Source organism: Volvox carteri (genome assembly GCF_000143455.1).
Source record: "Volvox carteri f. nagariensis unplaced genomic scaffold VOLCAscaffold_39, whole genome shotgun sequence".
Lineage (NCBI taxonomy): Eukaryota > Viridiplantae > Chlorophyta > Chlorophyceae > Chlamydomonadales > Volvocaceae > Volvox > Volvox carteri.
This window is the reverse complement of record NW_003307582.1, coordinates 1,072,393-1,086,874: the sequence shown is the minus strand read 5'-3', so window position 1 is coordinate 1,086,874 and position 14,482 is coordinate 1,072,393. Positions and strand designations below refer to the sequence as shown.

Here is a 14,482-nt window from a genome sequence, read left to right as displayed (position 1 = left end):
CAATCATCCATCCTCTTTGGAAGCACCTCAGCAGTACATCGCACATCATTTTTCGACGCATCACTTCCAGCAGGTTCAGGCTAGCAACTTCTATGCCAACAGCCAGTTTGGTTGGCCGCTGCAAGTCGCTGCGCAAACGCCATACTCTCTTTCGTGTCCCGCTGAGGCTGCTGGCAGCATTGTCGCGCCAGGCTGGCAAGTGACTGCAGATCATCAGGGTTCGCCACCGTTCGGAGATTGGCACTCGGTTTGCCCCATGGCCATCGCCTCCCAGCCGTGGCAGCCGACCCCGCAACATCAACTCCAGCAGCAACTACACCACCAGCCCCCTTCTTCACATGAATCACTGCCGCACCTCCAACACCTACACCAGCATGAACAGTTGACATGCATGCCGCTCCTCAACACTGCTGGCTTCCTTGCGCATCATCCGCTCAACTCCATTGAACCCATAAGTGCCCATGGCGAGGGCGCCATCAGTACATCCCGTGAACGCCGTCGGTCTTCGCCCGGTGGGTCCCTAGCGGCCCATACGTGGCCTTTGAGAGGTATGATTAATCTGCGCAGTCCGGCTACCACCGGTGGGTCTGGCTTCCGGTGCCTCCCCTTCGGTGGGGCTCCCGGCGGTGAGCTGCCATCCGAGGACACCGCAGGCCCTACCAGCGACGCCGCCACAGCGGCTGCTACCATGAGGCCACCCTCGGCACGTCCCAGGACGCAGCATCAGGTCGAAGGCGTACTGGAATGCGGCGTCGCGACTCCGTCTCAGCCGCCATCTCAGGTGCAAAATCGAGGATTACACAACAGAGGCGCTGCGACCGACGCATCGCCAACGCCAGCGGCTGCCGCTGCCGCAGGTTCAAGCCCCTGTTGTGGTGCAGCTGTGCGTGTGCACGGCGCAGGTTTTGCCGAGCGGCTTGCACAGGTCCATGTCGAGCAGCAGCTGCTGCAGCATGGACAGCTGCACCAGCTGATGCAACTAAGCCACGGTGGCGCGTGTCTCGAACCAGCGCTGAATCCAGGATTGTTGCCGCCGCCTGGCCAGCAGGCACAGCCACAACCACAGCCTCAGCAACCTGTTGCACTACATGAGCAGGGCCATCAACAGTCACTTTCGTTGCCGCCCACAAACGTCCAGCTGCAGACATGCGCGGCAGCGACACAGCGGCCGCTGGCTCCGCCGTCGGCTCTGCCTCAGCAACTACAGCAGCATGCGGACGAAAGCGCTGTGCAGCGGACCCTGGGGGAGGTCTGGGCAACCGGAGCACACGCAGACACGGCTGCGGCCGCGCTAAGACAACCATTGTTGACGACGCCTGCAGCCGCGGCAACGGCGGCGGTAGCGCCGGCACTGACGTGCGTCCCCAGCTCCGTACCCCTCACTTCCGCCATCAACAGCTCAGAAAGCCCCAACGGAGCCGAGTACGTGAGCGGAGTTGCCGACGCCACCGCCATGCCGGTCATGTTAGGCGCGCAAGCTGCCACCGAGCCGTCTGTGCAGCAGCTCGCCACAACTGGCGCTGCCGATAGCCCGCCGCCGAGCTGCATGCTGGCAGGGGATGGCGCTGGCGGCGCTACCAGTCCGTTTGGAATGGACGCTTTGTACGGCATCTGCTCACCTGCAGCACTGGACTTAAACACGCCTACCAGCGGCTCGCCGTTCATCCTCAGCCCCCTGATGCGCCTCCAACGAGAGGACACCGGGGGCCTATCAGGCTGGCTGGCATCACCGCCGTCGGCGCTGGAACGCACCAACACAAAGGAAGCTGTTGGCGGTGCCGGTGCCGGTGCCTCGGGCTGCTGCCTTGCCGGGGCGCACTCGACGTTCTCCGCTGGTCGCTTCTTTGGTTCGATGAGCTCGCCTGCCAAACGGGGTGGGGATGAAGCCGGTGCAGCAACAGCCGGCGCGATGGACACGTCAGCCAGAGCCGATGCGCAGGGCGGTGAGCCGGGTTGCGCTCATCTTCCCCGTAAGAGCACCGAGGACGCGGCCACGGCAGCCGCCACCGCCGCAAACCCTGCCGATGTTGGACCAGTAGCAGCGGCGGGACCGGCGACAACCTTAACGGCTGAGCCTGGCGACCAGCAGCTAGGAGGAGGGGACATGGATGCCGACAATGCCGCGGCCGCTTTGCCCAGCTTTGGGAGCTGCTTGCTCACTGTGCATGAGGAAGAATTTGCGGGCTTGTCTAGTCCTGGTGTCGTGCATCTGCAGACCTGCAACTGGCTGGGCATGGGCCTCGGGTCACCTGCGGCGTCCTTTGGGCCGCCCCTTGGGACCTTCCTGGCGATGCCGCCGTTCCTCGGCAGTCCCCCTCCGTCGGGGAGGGTGAACCACGACGGCCCTGGCGGTGGTAGCGCCGGCGGGAATGGCAGCGGCGGCGGAAGCGGCGGTGATGGCAACAGCGGCGATGCCAATAGCGGCGGCGGGAGCGGTGGCGGTGATCGCAGCGGTGGTGGAAGCGGCGGCGATGGCAGCGCTGACGGCAGAGGTGGTGCTGATGCCGCGACTATGGCTCCTGCTGGCAAGGAAGACTCTTCAGACCCATCGGCACGTTGTCCGGATGTGTATGCGCCAGATGCAATGGTTGCCCAGGCGGATGGTGGAATCAAGGATCCGCCTGAGGAGGTTGACTTAGCGAGAGGCGGCAACGAGCTGGCAGAGAACCGACCGACTTCAGCACAGCGGCGGAACGTCAGCGAACGCCCCTGTAGGGACACGGCGCTGGCGTGCCAGGATTGCCCGCCGTCGCCGCTGCAGCAGCTGCAGCAGCAGCAGCAACAGCAGCCCGCCGGGCCTGAGGGGTTGAGCGGCGCCGCGGTGGGTTTGCATAACCGGGGCGGCCGCCGAGCCGCCGGCCAACCTGTGCCTGTCAACCCGGCGCTGGCAGGCCGGAATGCAACGGACGATACGATGCGGCCGAACCATGGACAAGCTAGTGGCACACAGCAAGAGACACCCGCGGAGGCCCCTCTGGCGCCGGAAGATCCTGGCCGGGATGGCCCGTTGGCAAACACTTCAGAAGCTGCAGCCGCCGCAACAGCAGCTGCGGCGGCAGTAGCGGTTGCGGCTGCAACACCGGCAGGCGGAAACCCCGCAAAGGACGTGCAGAAGGAGGATCTCGTACAGCGGCTTTACAGCACACCGATGCATGCGGGGAATGCCCCCGAAGCGACAGCAGTTCAACCCAAGGTGGTAGATAACCCGGCGGCTGCAATGGGGCCGGCCCCCAACGATGATCTTGCACTCGGCCGAGAGCCTGGAAGTGACTGCCGTAGCCCGCAGGAACCGGCGGTCTTGCCGTCTAAGCCTGGGCCACACGTGGAGGACAATGACGGCGCTGGTGGTGCCCGCAGCAGTGGTGTGGCTCCTGCAACTAATGCCGGTGCAGCTTCTGCAGCTAATGCAATGGAGTTACCGCAGGGGAAGGAGAACGCTGCAGGCGCGCCCGAGGCGTGCCAGGCTGCTCCCGCAACTTTTCCCGGCGCTGCGGGTATGGCTCCCATGCTGGAGGTGGTACAGACTGCGATGTCACCGCCGGCTGCAGCATTCGCGGTGTCAGGGCGTTACGGACGCAGGGCGCGAGCCCGCAAGCTGCAGCTTGAACTGGACGTAAGTGCTTGCGGGCGGAGTGATCCAGAGGCTACTGCTGCTGCGGCGGCGGCGGCGGCTACGGGCCAGGAGGGCAGCGCCGCCGTGCAGGTGCCGTCGGAGGCATCCCCGCTGAAATTGAACGGGGGAATCTCGACAGGATTGGGCATTGCTGAGCTGTCTCAGCATGCCCCGCAGCACACGAAGGTAGAAGGCGCCGGGCAGGCGTCGCGGCGGGCTCCTTTCCGTCGGGGGGTGCGCTCGGGAACTCGATCGGCGATTGCTGCCGCCCTCGGCCCTTCGGCGACGGCCGAGCCTGCCGAACGCATGATCGGCTTGGGCTCTGCCGATGCCGGCAAAGCTTCAGTTGAAGGAGCGTCCGCGTGCCTCACTCCAGCGGCAGCAGGAGCTGCAACTCCCGAAGCAGGCACGATGGGGATTCCAGAGGGCAATAGACACAGCGTTGCTGCAGCCGCACCTTTTGCGGATGCTGCCTCTGCGGCAGGCACTGCAGCCGCCGTTCCAGCAAGTGGGCCAGCTGGCAGCGCACCTGCGGACCCCTCCTCATCTGCTGCTGTTGTCCCCGGAAGGATGGGGAACCAGCAGTCATCTGAGGCGGCTGACGTGGCCACACGTCGGCGGTCATCCAAGAGGCTCTGCTTGCGCAGGCTGAAGGCTAACCATATTTGCGAAAGGCCGGAGGCGGAGCAGGCGGGCACGGCAGCCGAAATTCTGCCTGATTCTACCCGTACTAATAGCAATCAAGCGCAGGATCAGGCGCGACAGGAGCCGGTCCGGCCATTGCCGACGCCGGACGTGTCAGCCGAGCCCCTGCGGCTTGCCCCGCTGGAAGGGCCCCCGCCTCCACAATCGCCAGGTGCGCTTCCGGATTCGGAGCTGCTGCCAACTATGGCCGGCGATCCCATTGGGAATCCGACTGCGGATCCCGCTGCTGGTCCGCTCCCTGAGGCGCATGGGAATATCGGCACCGCGGCAGGCTCGGCGACGACAGTGAAGCCTGATGTAGAAGTACCGGGAGGCAAGGCACCACCGGTTGCCAAAGCACCATCCGCCGTGGCCGCGCCTCCATTGGCCTGTAAGGGAGGCCCGCCTAGCAAATCGGAAGTCGATGCACAGCTTGTGCTGCCTCCTGTTACCCGCAGCCAACACGCGGGCGGCGGCCCCACGCGTCCCATTCGTGGCGCCCGCGCCGCGGCGTCCCCGACTGAGACGGAGATCGAGGCCGGACAGGACGGTATAAAGCCGGCCTTGCCGGCGCTCCGCAAGCGTCGCCGCCTTCGCGGATGTGGCCCAGTGGATCCGCCAAGCAGGTCTGCGCCTGTGTGTGAGGATCCAGCGCTGCTGAGAACTCGGAAACAGGTTGGGTCGCAGGTGCAGCCGCAGGTGCAGCCGCAGGTGCAGCCGCAGGTGCAGCCGCAACCTGGCTCACAGCAGCTGTCCTCCCAGCCACAGCAATCTCAACCAAAGGACCAGAGGCAGCACCAGCCTCAAGTCCAGCCACGCTTTCCGCAGAAGAAGCGTCCAAATGAATGGGACCTGGAGCTGGAGCTCAGCAGGGAGGCCGCTGAGAGCCGCCGAGCGCCAACCAAGGCCTCGGGTCCCCATCCAAAGGCCACTGAAGCTCCGGCCTCTACCGGTGCAGCGCGGCCCCCACGGCCTCTCCCCCGGACTCCGCAAGAAATGCGTCCCGCGCCGAGGCCCAAGCCCGCGCAGCAGAAGCCTCTTGACGGTGATGACATCTGTGGTGAAGTTAAGGAACCAACGGCCAGAGGGCGTGGCCGTGACCGTCGGTGCCTGGCCACCGTCGTCGGTGGCCAAGCTTCTACAACAGTAAATGGCACTGGTGAGGAGAAGCCTGTCGATGACGCAGGCAACACCAGGATGATGGGTGAAACCAGTTCACAACTGCCGCTGCAGCAGCAAGTGGCGCCGGCGACTGCTGCGGAAGGCGTGCCTGGGACTGAAGGCACGCGGCCCTTAGGGGCGACGATACAGAGTGAAGAAGCCCTTCGGGCTCAGTTGCCGCGTGCGCAGCGCGAACCACTTCTAGGCCTTGATGCAGCAGCATTGGCCCCAACGAGCGACGCGCTCACGGCATCTCACGACCCTGACAGAGACAGAGAGGCTGAAGCGCCTCGCTGTCAGGCTGATCCTGCTAAAGCCGCCTACCGCCCAAGCTCCTTTACCGCTTCCGGCGACGTGGGCGTCGTCGCCAGTGACCATGTAGAGGAGAGCAATCGTGACTGTGGTCCGCCAGCAGGCGGTGCGATGCTCTCTGACGCTGCTCTGACGCTGGCGGCGGCAGATCCGCGAGTTCCCGGAGCTGGATCCAATAGAGCGATCGTTGGTGGGGACGTGCCGACAGAGGAATTGGGCAGGGTAAAAACTGCTAATCGCGGCAGACGGCGCAGACCGCCCCCGCCTGTTACACCGCCCTCGCCTGTTACAAAGAACACTACTGCTGCCGGTTGCGGTGTACATGGTGACGAACTGCTGGACGATGACCCACGGACCAGCTGCATACCACCAGAACCAAGCGACAGCCGCGCCGCGGGTGGCTTTGGCGCAGACGGGTTGCCCGTCCCCTCACATGCAGCTGCCCTCCCTGCTGCGGCGGCCCTCACGGCCGTAAAGGGCCGCGGCGGTGCAAGTGGCAGCAGTAGGAGCGGCGGCGCCCGCGCCCCGCACCCCACTGGGCTCTCCCAGCAGCCTGGCGACAAGGCAGGCTGTGCGAGGCGAAGGCAAGCAGGTACATCGGACCAAGTGGCTGCGGCCGCGGAGAGCGAGGATCGCCCTAAGCGGCGCAGGACGTGCCATGGCGCGAGCAACCCGGCACCCATCACACGCAGGGCGGCTGCTGCGGCTGCAGCTGCCGTGGACGCTGCAGCAGCAATAGCACCAGGATTGGGATTGCATGGTACCGCAGCTGCAGCTGCAGCTGGTCAATGCTTCGACAGGCTGGAAATCGCTGATGACACCTGTGGGGACGCTCCGTTACGCAGGAGACCTGCAGATGCGGTCGCTTTGGCCGGTCCGAGCCGCACACTGGTGCCAGCGCCCGACAAGGAGCCCACAGGCCTTGAAGCCCAGGGCGTAGCTTCACCCGCCAATCCAAGACAGACGGATGACGCCGGTAATGGCGAACTGCCTGCTGGCGCGCGTGCGATGGCGGACGCCGCCGCCGCGCTGCGGCTACTCAGCAAGAAGCGCGGTCCACGGGGCAAGCCTGTCGCGGCCGACGTACACTTGGCGCAGTATAACGAGGAAGGAACGCAGGCAAGCGCGCGGCCTCAGAGGCGATGCGTGGGGCGAGTACGGGACGTAGGAGGGACGTGCGGATGGTGTTTGTAGAATGTAACGGCGATAGTGGTAGCACGGGTGCCGCATCCGCCCCGGCAGAGTGATGGCAATTACTGGAGCGTACTCGCCCTGTAGCAGTTGGGGTTTGGAGCCGATTACAGCGAACTGGGCTTTGGAATGTTGTCTGTCCCTTGGTTGGAGTACTGTTGCTGAGTGATAGATGCTCCAGTCGTAGCTCCACACACACTACAGTGATTGCAGTTCCATGCATATTTTGCTTTCCTGTGCCCTCCTGCCCATCCTCGAATCTAACGGCCTGTTTATGCCCTGTGGGCGCTCAGCCAGGGGATGCGACCTAGGGCTCCCCAGGAAAGCCCAACCGAGGCGCATAGTATCCGCATGGGCTCCTGCCTAGAAATATAACATCGGCGGCGCCGTACTTACCTGCCGTCCACCGCCCGGATGCCTAGGCCGACACGCGGTCTGACTCACCTTCGCTCACGGACTCCGACGCGGAGCCGCCGCGGAGACGTGGCCTGCGGTCCAGGGTGGCCGCTACTCCTGCGGCTCATGACAGAGGCCGAGGGCAGGGACGTGGCAGAGGGCGTGGTCGAGGGCTTGGAAGGGTCGACGGAAGTCAGCGGCCACCCAGGGCGTCAACCCGTGGCCGTGCGCAGGTAAAGGCCGGCACAGTTGCCGAGGAAACGGGCGCGCAGAACGTGGCAGAGCAGCGCGACACCCCTCCCGAGGCAGCCGCCATGGACGAGAACCTCGCGGAATCCGGCGGGCAGGAAGTCGCGACAGGGAGCAGAGCGGCCGCGGCCGTAGCGGCAGCTGCTGCCGCTGCAGCTGCGGCGGTGGCTGCTACAGGGCCCCCAGGCGAGGGTGGCTCGGCGCCGTCGCGGGGGCCAATAACGAAGAAGCGCGGGAAGCGCCAACCGGGGCAGGCGAGTCTGGCTGGGATGCAGCTGCGACCCCCTAGGAACTCCTAAGCTGGCACTTATTCCTGTTATGGCAGGGCGCAACAACTACGGCAACGCTGCGCTGCAGTGATCTGTTTTCTACATACCCAAGAGTATGGATTACATCACGTGTCTTTCCATGTCCTACGCTTTGGATGCACTGGCCAACACTCAGCAAGCTATGCAAGCCTAGGTAATGAGAGGTAATTGACAAGGTACCATGCACCTCCCCCGATGCCGTCGCCCTCGCTCTCCAAAGATCCCGAACGTGCTGGCGGCAGCTGCGAGCATCCTGCTGACCATGCAGCCCGGTGTCAAGATGTACGAGAAGATCTTCCGGCAGGAATTTGGCAACAATCCCGACACCAGCAAGGCGCTGCGCCTGTGAGTACAATTGTTATTGCCATATTGTTCTGCTTCTGTGCCGATGTGCCAGATGGGAAAAGGCTCCCATGGCAGCCGGTTGCGCCGGGGCCAGAATCCTGGGTCATCTTAAAGGCATATACGAAAACCCAACCCCCAAAAGGTGCTATCTCTTTCGCCTCCGCCATCGCGGATGTGCCACTGCCTATAATCCGGGATGCTATATAAATGTGCGTTGCTTCTGCTCACGTCACAGGCTGTGGGAGCGGGGTCATGTTGAGCGTACCGGCAACGGCTTCCGGTGTGACCCGTACGGATACACAGTTACGTCAGCCGGGCTAGAGGCGGCTGCAGAGCAACGTCAACGGGAACGCGAGGCTGAGCAAGAGCGGTTACGCCGGGAGCCCGCTAGGAACGCAGCGACTGGGGCGCTTGGCGCAGGCTTGATGGTTTGAAGTATGCCCTCCTCTGCGTGTTCGCAGCATCGCAGGCCGGTCCAGTCAGGACACAGCGCGAATCTGTTAGGCGTGGCGCGCTGGATGCGAGCGCAACGCCTTTGCTGGCGTCTAATAAGGAGAAAAGTGCACCAAAGACTATATGCGGGGATCGTGCGGAAATTAGTATACACTTGCATGCAAACGCAGGAGTAGCGTGCAAGGGCGTGCGTGCGTATGTTAGCCGCGCGCGTCTGCGCCGTGCATGTGTCCGCAAGCATTCATACTTTCAGTTGGAGCGCAGGATGGGGTAATTATAAAAAACTGGCCGCGTCTTGTTACACATATCGAACAGGGTAGGCGACTGATCAATAAAATTCACTAGACTTCGGCAATTGGATTAAGCAACCGATCTCACATAGTCCGCCCAGTTGGAAAGCTCCCGTTGGGCTGTCCCAATCCGATCTGCGTGCCAACGGCATCCTCGTCCACGACTGCCTTTTGCAACGCAGCTGAGGACTGCACGTTAAGCTGCCTACGGTACATTTCCGCTCATAATATAATGCGCGAAAAGATGGCGTGTCATGCAAGGCACACCGGCCATTCGTCAAAGCTGTCACGCATGGTGTTTGCCCCTGTAAGGCATGGTTCTGTCCATCCTCATCGGCCTATGTAGGAAAGCGAGGGACAATACCAACTGCTGCACCCATTTCCGCACTCCTCTATCGAGGGTATCCTCAAATTCCGCCAAGAACACCATCAATGCAGGACCCCGGGAACTATCATGCTGCACCGTCCCATGGGTCGTCCCAAGCCTGGCGCTCCCCTGTGCCTTCCATATTGTTGGGGAACGCTTTTGCTGTTCAGCTGCACCCACGCAATGATCCATGATCCCCCGGAGGTCACCGGATCTGCTGGTCTGCAGCCTCGGCGATGAAAGGTATCCGCGCCCATTGACCAAGGAAGCTGCTTACGACACCGTAAGCGACCCACATGGTCGTGAAGACCCAGATGAAGCTCTGAGACTGAATGTATAGTTGTGCACCCCAGCCTGACGCCGGTGGTGTCAATACCGTCTCCAGCAGCCGCGGTAGCGCCAGGAGGATGTCCAGCAGGATCGCTTGCACTGCATTGAACCGCACGAACCGGCTGAACCGCGGGTTATTAACAACCCCGATGTAGAGGCCGAAAAATGCGATGAAAGAGCCAAACGGCAAAGAATGGTACAAGGCCATAGCGGGAAGGAACGGCTGGATGGCAGCCTTGGCAGCTGGATAAATATGGAAAAGATATCTTCCATAAGAGACAGCGTCGAAATATGGCAGGATGTAAGGCAGCGCTGCGACTACACGGTCGACGATGCCGGGCGATGGACTCCAACCCCCTCCGGCTGGAGAGTACCGTGCATGTGCTATCACTGAAGGCTTACGCCTGAGCGTAGCAAGGTTAGGGAGGCATACAGCAGCGAAGGGTAGCTTTGCGGCCGTATACGCTCCGCGCTGAAGTGGGCAGCTAATCCGGGTATGCATTATGGTCAGCTTTGGTCTATGCCAGAATCCAGTAACAAGTGGCAACTTTTATTAGAAAGGGTGATGCGTTCCTTCTGCTGCTAACTAGAAATTTTGGATCCTCCGTACGCAAACCAGCGGAAGTTGAGAATTCCTACAGCATTCCATGACTCTTCCCGTTAATATTGTAGCGCGTTGGTTTACAGACTAGGTGTAACTCTTAATACTATGGCTGAGACTACTCTAAAAATTGCGGTCGTGGGGCCTTGTAGGACAGGCAAGACGCTTCTATGCAGAGCTTTAGCTGAGCAGCCTATACTGCTTGGAGAGATGGCGTATCAGCCGACGGCCGCGGTCAGGTGAGCTGCGGGCGCATGTCGAGCTTGCATGCCTACGCCTTGACGAAGATCCGCTGTTAGTTTGACTCTTAACTATCTGTTGGACGCAGAATACAAGAGATTAGCAGAGTTTTAGGTATCGACCGTGTTAAAGTGCAGTTTTGGGACTGCTCGGGCAGCGTGCAGTACCAGTCCTACTGGCCCGTGCTGGCGAAGGTGACACATGCCCGGGCTTCCAGGGCAGCCGCCGCGCTGGCATGCAGCTGGCGCGCAGCTGGCTGCAGATGGCAAGCATGAGCCCCGTATTTATGCGGCCTTATCCTGCATGCAGGAGCTGGACGGCCTGCTGCTGATCATTGACCCCGCCCGGCCGGAACAGGAGCGTGAGCTGGAAACCTTTTACCGCAACTTCGCCGAACCTAACAATCTTTACACTCGGCAGTGCATGGTGATGGCCATCCAAGTGCAGAAAGAGGGAGGAGGTCTTGGAGGCTGGCAAGGTACGCGGTAGAATGAAGCTGGGTTGTCAGGGCGGACGGCAAGGCCTGGCCGTGAAGGGCCTGGCCAAACGAATGGACGCAGTCGATTGGACATGCTGTCATGTCACATATTGACACTTGCAGGTTTGCAAGGAGGCCTGAAGAAGCTGGCGCAGTGCTACGTGGCGATCAACCCTAGCAGCCCGGCAGCGGGCGTGCAGGTAGAACGGGTAGCATATGACGAACAGTTTGAAGCTTCTGGGTACATTTACAGGCTACAAGCCGTCTATACTCCAATGTTTGGGGCAACCCGTCCGCGATTTCGGCAGCCACTGTCATGTGCAAGTGCAGAATCCATCACTGCAGTATGGTAGGAAAACTGGATGATTGCTGAGCCTCGACCTGCGCGGAGTGCTGCTAAATGCTTGACTTGTTTCTGTCACTTCCACCAGTACTTTCCTAGCATTGTGTTTAGGCTGTCGTCCCTGCGACATTTGTCCCCCCTGGCTCCGCCCTCCTATCGCCGGGAACCTTCGTGGCCTGCATAGTCGGCCCATGTGATGTGTACCGCTGGCTTTGCAGGAGGCGTATTCGCATCTGGACGTCCTATTCCAGGGGGCGCTTCAAAGCAAAAAGGAGGCTCTTGAGAGCTCGTACATGAACCAGGAGGACTCGTAGCCCAAAGGCTTGATCTTTGGCGATCATCTGTGACCATACTTTCTGTACATAGTCGCCTTGCGCGTCAGGGCTAGGACTTGGGGTCGGTATGCTCCTTTTCGTTGGCAATACAGCACGGTGGACCTGGTGGGCCGTCCTGTGGGTAGCGACAGCGTGCCGGTATGGGCGACACTCGGACGTGTGGCTCTGTTAATCGGGACGTCCGGAAAAAGAGTGCTCCCGGTGGATTCCTAATGGGAATGCAAGTACCAGGTGCATTCCCATGTCATAGAGTGCATATGTTCAGGACGTCACCAAGTTTATGCTCGCTCTTCGGGTTTGTATAATTTCCAAATTTGAGGATGTCGTTATGTAGCAAGACATAAATTTATTGGAAAGGCTTCACATGTGTAAGGCAGTCACCTGTCCGGGCATACAGTGTCAACGCTGCTTTCTTAACATGGAATCATGTGCTGCTAGACAATAAGCAAGACTGGATAATGGCAATTCTCGGACTGAAATTGGTTGCCTAGTACTGCAGGCGCCGTACCAGCCACACCACATAGTCCGCCGAGCTCTGAGTGATGTCTCTCTTTCGCTTTACGCGACGCCGTCTAAACGCAAGGTGAAAATATAAGATGTGGGCTGATATCGGAGAAGCTCTCAGGTGTCTTACGCGTTCTTTTACTTTTGCTCTCCCTCCAGAACATGGCTGATCGCGGCGGTGAGCGTGGCAGCTTTGGCCGTGGCTTTGGTGGACGTGGTGACCGCGGCCGCGGCCGCGGTGCTCGCCGCGCTCGCGGCAAGAAGGAGGATGAGGAGAAGTGGGTACCCTGCACCAAGCTTGGCCGCCTCGTGCAGCAGGTCAGCCTAAAAACAACTTTCAGCATGAACTTTTGTTGCCATGGTTTAAGGATTATGATGCTATTAGCCTGTAGGATGGCATAGAGGCGCCGCAATGATGGCGCCGCCGCACCTTCTGCAATGATTTCTTTGGTTTTCTGTTTTGCAAGCAGCAAATTAAAAAGATTTCCTTTCCAAATGATTTTCCGTTGCGCAGGGCAAGATTAAGTCCCTGGAGCAGATCTACCTGTTCTCTATGCCTGTTAAGGAGTACCAGATTGTGGAGTATTTCCTGGGCTCTGCACTGAAGGATGAGGTTATGAAGATTATGCCCGTGCAGAAGCAGACGCGTGCCGGCCAGCGCACCCGCTTCAAGGTGCGAGGCGGGGCTTGTGTATATGCACAGGAACATTACCCCTACCAGCACTTCTGGCCCCATATTAAACTCTTGACGACGCACTTGCTGTATGAACATGTTTTGCTTTGCGAATCATCAGGCTTTCGTCGTCGTCGGTGACCACAACGGCCACATCGGTCTGGGCGTCAAGTGCGCTAAGGAGGTGAGGTTGGGTGCGATCCATAGGTCTGTGATTTAGGTAGTTTGATGCGTCCAGGGCGTCAGCATTGGCGCGAAGCAGGAGCTATCCTAAAACCCTAGGTTCGCCTAGCCGCACGTCCCTTCAACCGGGCATGAGCTTGCATAAATGGTACGGCAATTGTACGAATTCATTGACCAATACCTTCGCCTTGGCGAATTGACATTAGCCTAGGCTCAGTCATGTCGATCTGTGGGTCTTATTAATTAGCGAATTGATTCAAGCAGCCTGCTGGGAGCTTAGTCTGGGGCGATCTAGTGTCAGCGTGTCCCGACTGGATGTTCGGCACCTGTACTTCATCTCGGGAGGTTGGTACGGTTTGGTCCTGGGTAAGCTATTGGTCCTTACGGTCGTGCAGGTTGCCACCGCCATCCGCGGTGCTATCATCCAGGCTAAGATGTCCGTTGTTCCAGTCCGCCGCGGTTACTGGGGCAACAAGATTGGTAAGGTGCACACAGTGCCTACCAAGGTCACGGGCAAGTGCGGCTCCGTAACTATCCGCTTGACGCCCGCGCCCCGTGGCGCCGGTATCGTGGCGGCGCGCACCCCAAAGAAGGTGTTGCAGATGGCTGGCATTGAGGACTGCTACACTTGCTCGCGTGGGTCGACCAAAACCCTGGGCAACTTCGTGCGCGCCACCTTCAACGCTCTGTCGAAGACCTATGGCTTCCTTACGCCCGATCTGTGGCGGGAGAGCAAGTACACTAAGGCCCCATTCCAGGAGTTCACGGATTTCCTGGCGAAGCCTACCCTGGGCGAGGCTAAGGCTGAAGCGTATGCTTACTAAGTGTACTTCGAGCATGTAAATCCTGCGGTCAAGCTTTCGCCATCTTCGTTCCGCACACTATCCATGGAAAAGCATGCCGCACCGCGAGCAATGTAACTTCGCTGCTGCGTTACCGGTTCTCTATGTCCCGTCTATGCCTGCCAGCCATTGCGCAGACATGCTCAAATTAGTCAGGGTATTTTATTACTCCGCATTCCTGCGATACTTCGATTGTGCCTGCCGTTTCCCACCACGAAGGAAAATGTTATGGGACTGATGGGATCGTTAAATTTCGCTGATCGGCGAAGCGCAGGAGCGGCCGTAGGATGTGCTCAACAGTGATTTAAAGTTGTTGGTATTTGAACACCGAATGGAGGGGGATGCATGTGAATCGCAGAACAGTACCCACAACGCTCTCATACGACCCTGAAGCTTGCGTGTATGATCGGACCGTTACCATGCGAATTGTATTGCCATTCCTGCACAGCCAGGCACGGCAGTCGGGCCCCAGGCGAACGCTTGTCTCAGCACCGGACCCACTTCCCTTGTGTTAGAAGGCGATGGATAGCTTGAAGAGAGTACCATATGAGATTTCTGATAACCCCTCGATAACTCGTGGCAGT

General features: G+C 60.2%; 4 protein-coding genes across 4 annotated transcripts; 3 read left to right on the top strand and 1 right to left on the bottom strand.

The window, feature by feature from the left end:
• Window positions 1–550: 550 nt before the first annotated feature.
• On the top strand, window positions 551–8,693 carry VOLCADRAFT_94789 (uncharacterized protein; the record flags this gene model as incomplete). The annotated part of the gene is made up of 8 exons (XM_002953973.1): window positions 551–626; window positions 715–857; window positions 1,145–1,943; window positions 2,892–4,972; window positions 5,126–6,945; window positions 7,432–7,582; window positions 8,135–8,259; window positions 8,495–8,693. 8 exons carry the CDS (start codon window positions 551–553, stop codon window positions 8,691–8,693), a joined length of 5,394 nt encoding a protein of 1,797 aa, XP_002954019.1.
• An 881-nt stretch (window positions 8,694–9,574) lies between these two features.
• VOLCADRAFT_64140 (uncharacterized protein) lies at window positions 9,575–10,201 on the bottom strand (the record flags this gene model as incomplete). The annotated part of the gene is made up of 1 exon (XM_002953893.1): window positions 9,575–10,201. The coding sequence occupies one exon, from the start codon at window positions 10,199–10,201 to the stop codon at window positions 9,575–9,577; it is 627 nt and encodes a 208-aa protein (XP_002953939.1).
• Window positions 10,202–10,382: 181 nt separating this feature from the next.
• VOLCADRAFT_106196 (uncharacterized protein) lies at window positions 10,383–12,080 on the top strand. Its single transcript, XM_002953972.1, has 5 exons — window positions 10,383–10,539; window positions 10,629–10,734; window positions 10,850–11,018; window positions 11,142–11,218; window positions 11,580–12,080. Exons 1-5 carry the CDS (start codon window positions 10,409–10,411, stop codon window positions 11,673–11,675), a joined length of 579 nt encoding a protein of 192 aa, XP_002954018.1. The 5' UTR covers window positions 10,383–10,408; the 3' UTR covers window positions 11,676–12,080.
• A 282-nt stretch (window positions 12,081–12,362) lies between these two features.
• Window positions 12,363–13,991, top strand: rps2 (component of cytosolic 80S ribosome and 40S small subunit; the record flags this gene model as incomplete). The annotated part of the gene is made up of 4 exons (XM_002953971.1): window positions 12,363–12,518; window positions 12,715–12,873; window positions 12,995–13,057; window positions 13,452–13,991. 4 exons carry the CDS (start codon window positions 12,363–12,365, stop codon window positions 13,878–13,880), a joined length of 807 nt encoding a protein of 268 aa, XP_002954017.1. The 3' UTR covers window positions 13,881–13,991.
• Window positions 13,992–14,482: the final 491 nt, after the last annotated feature.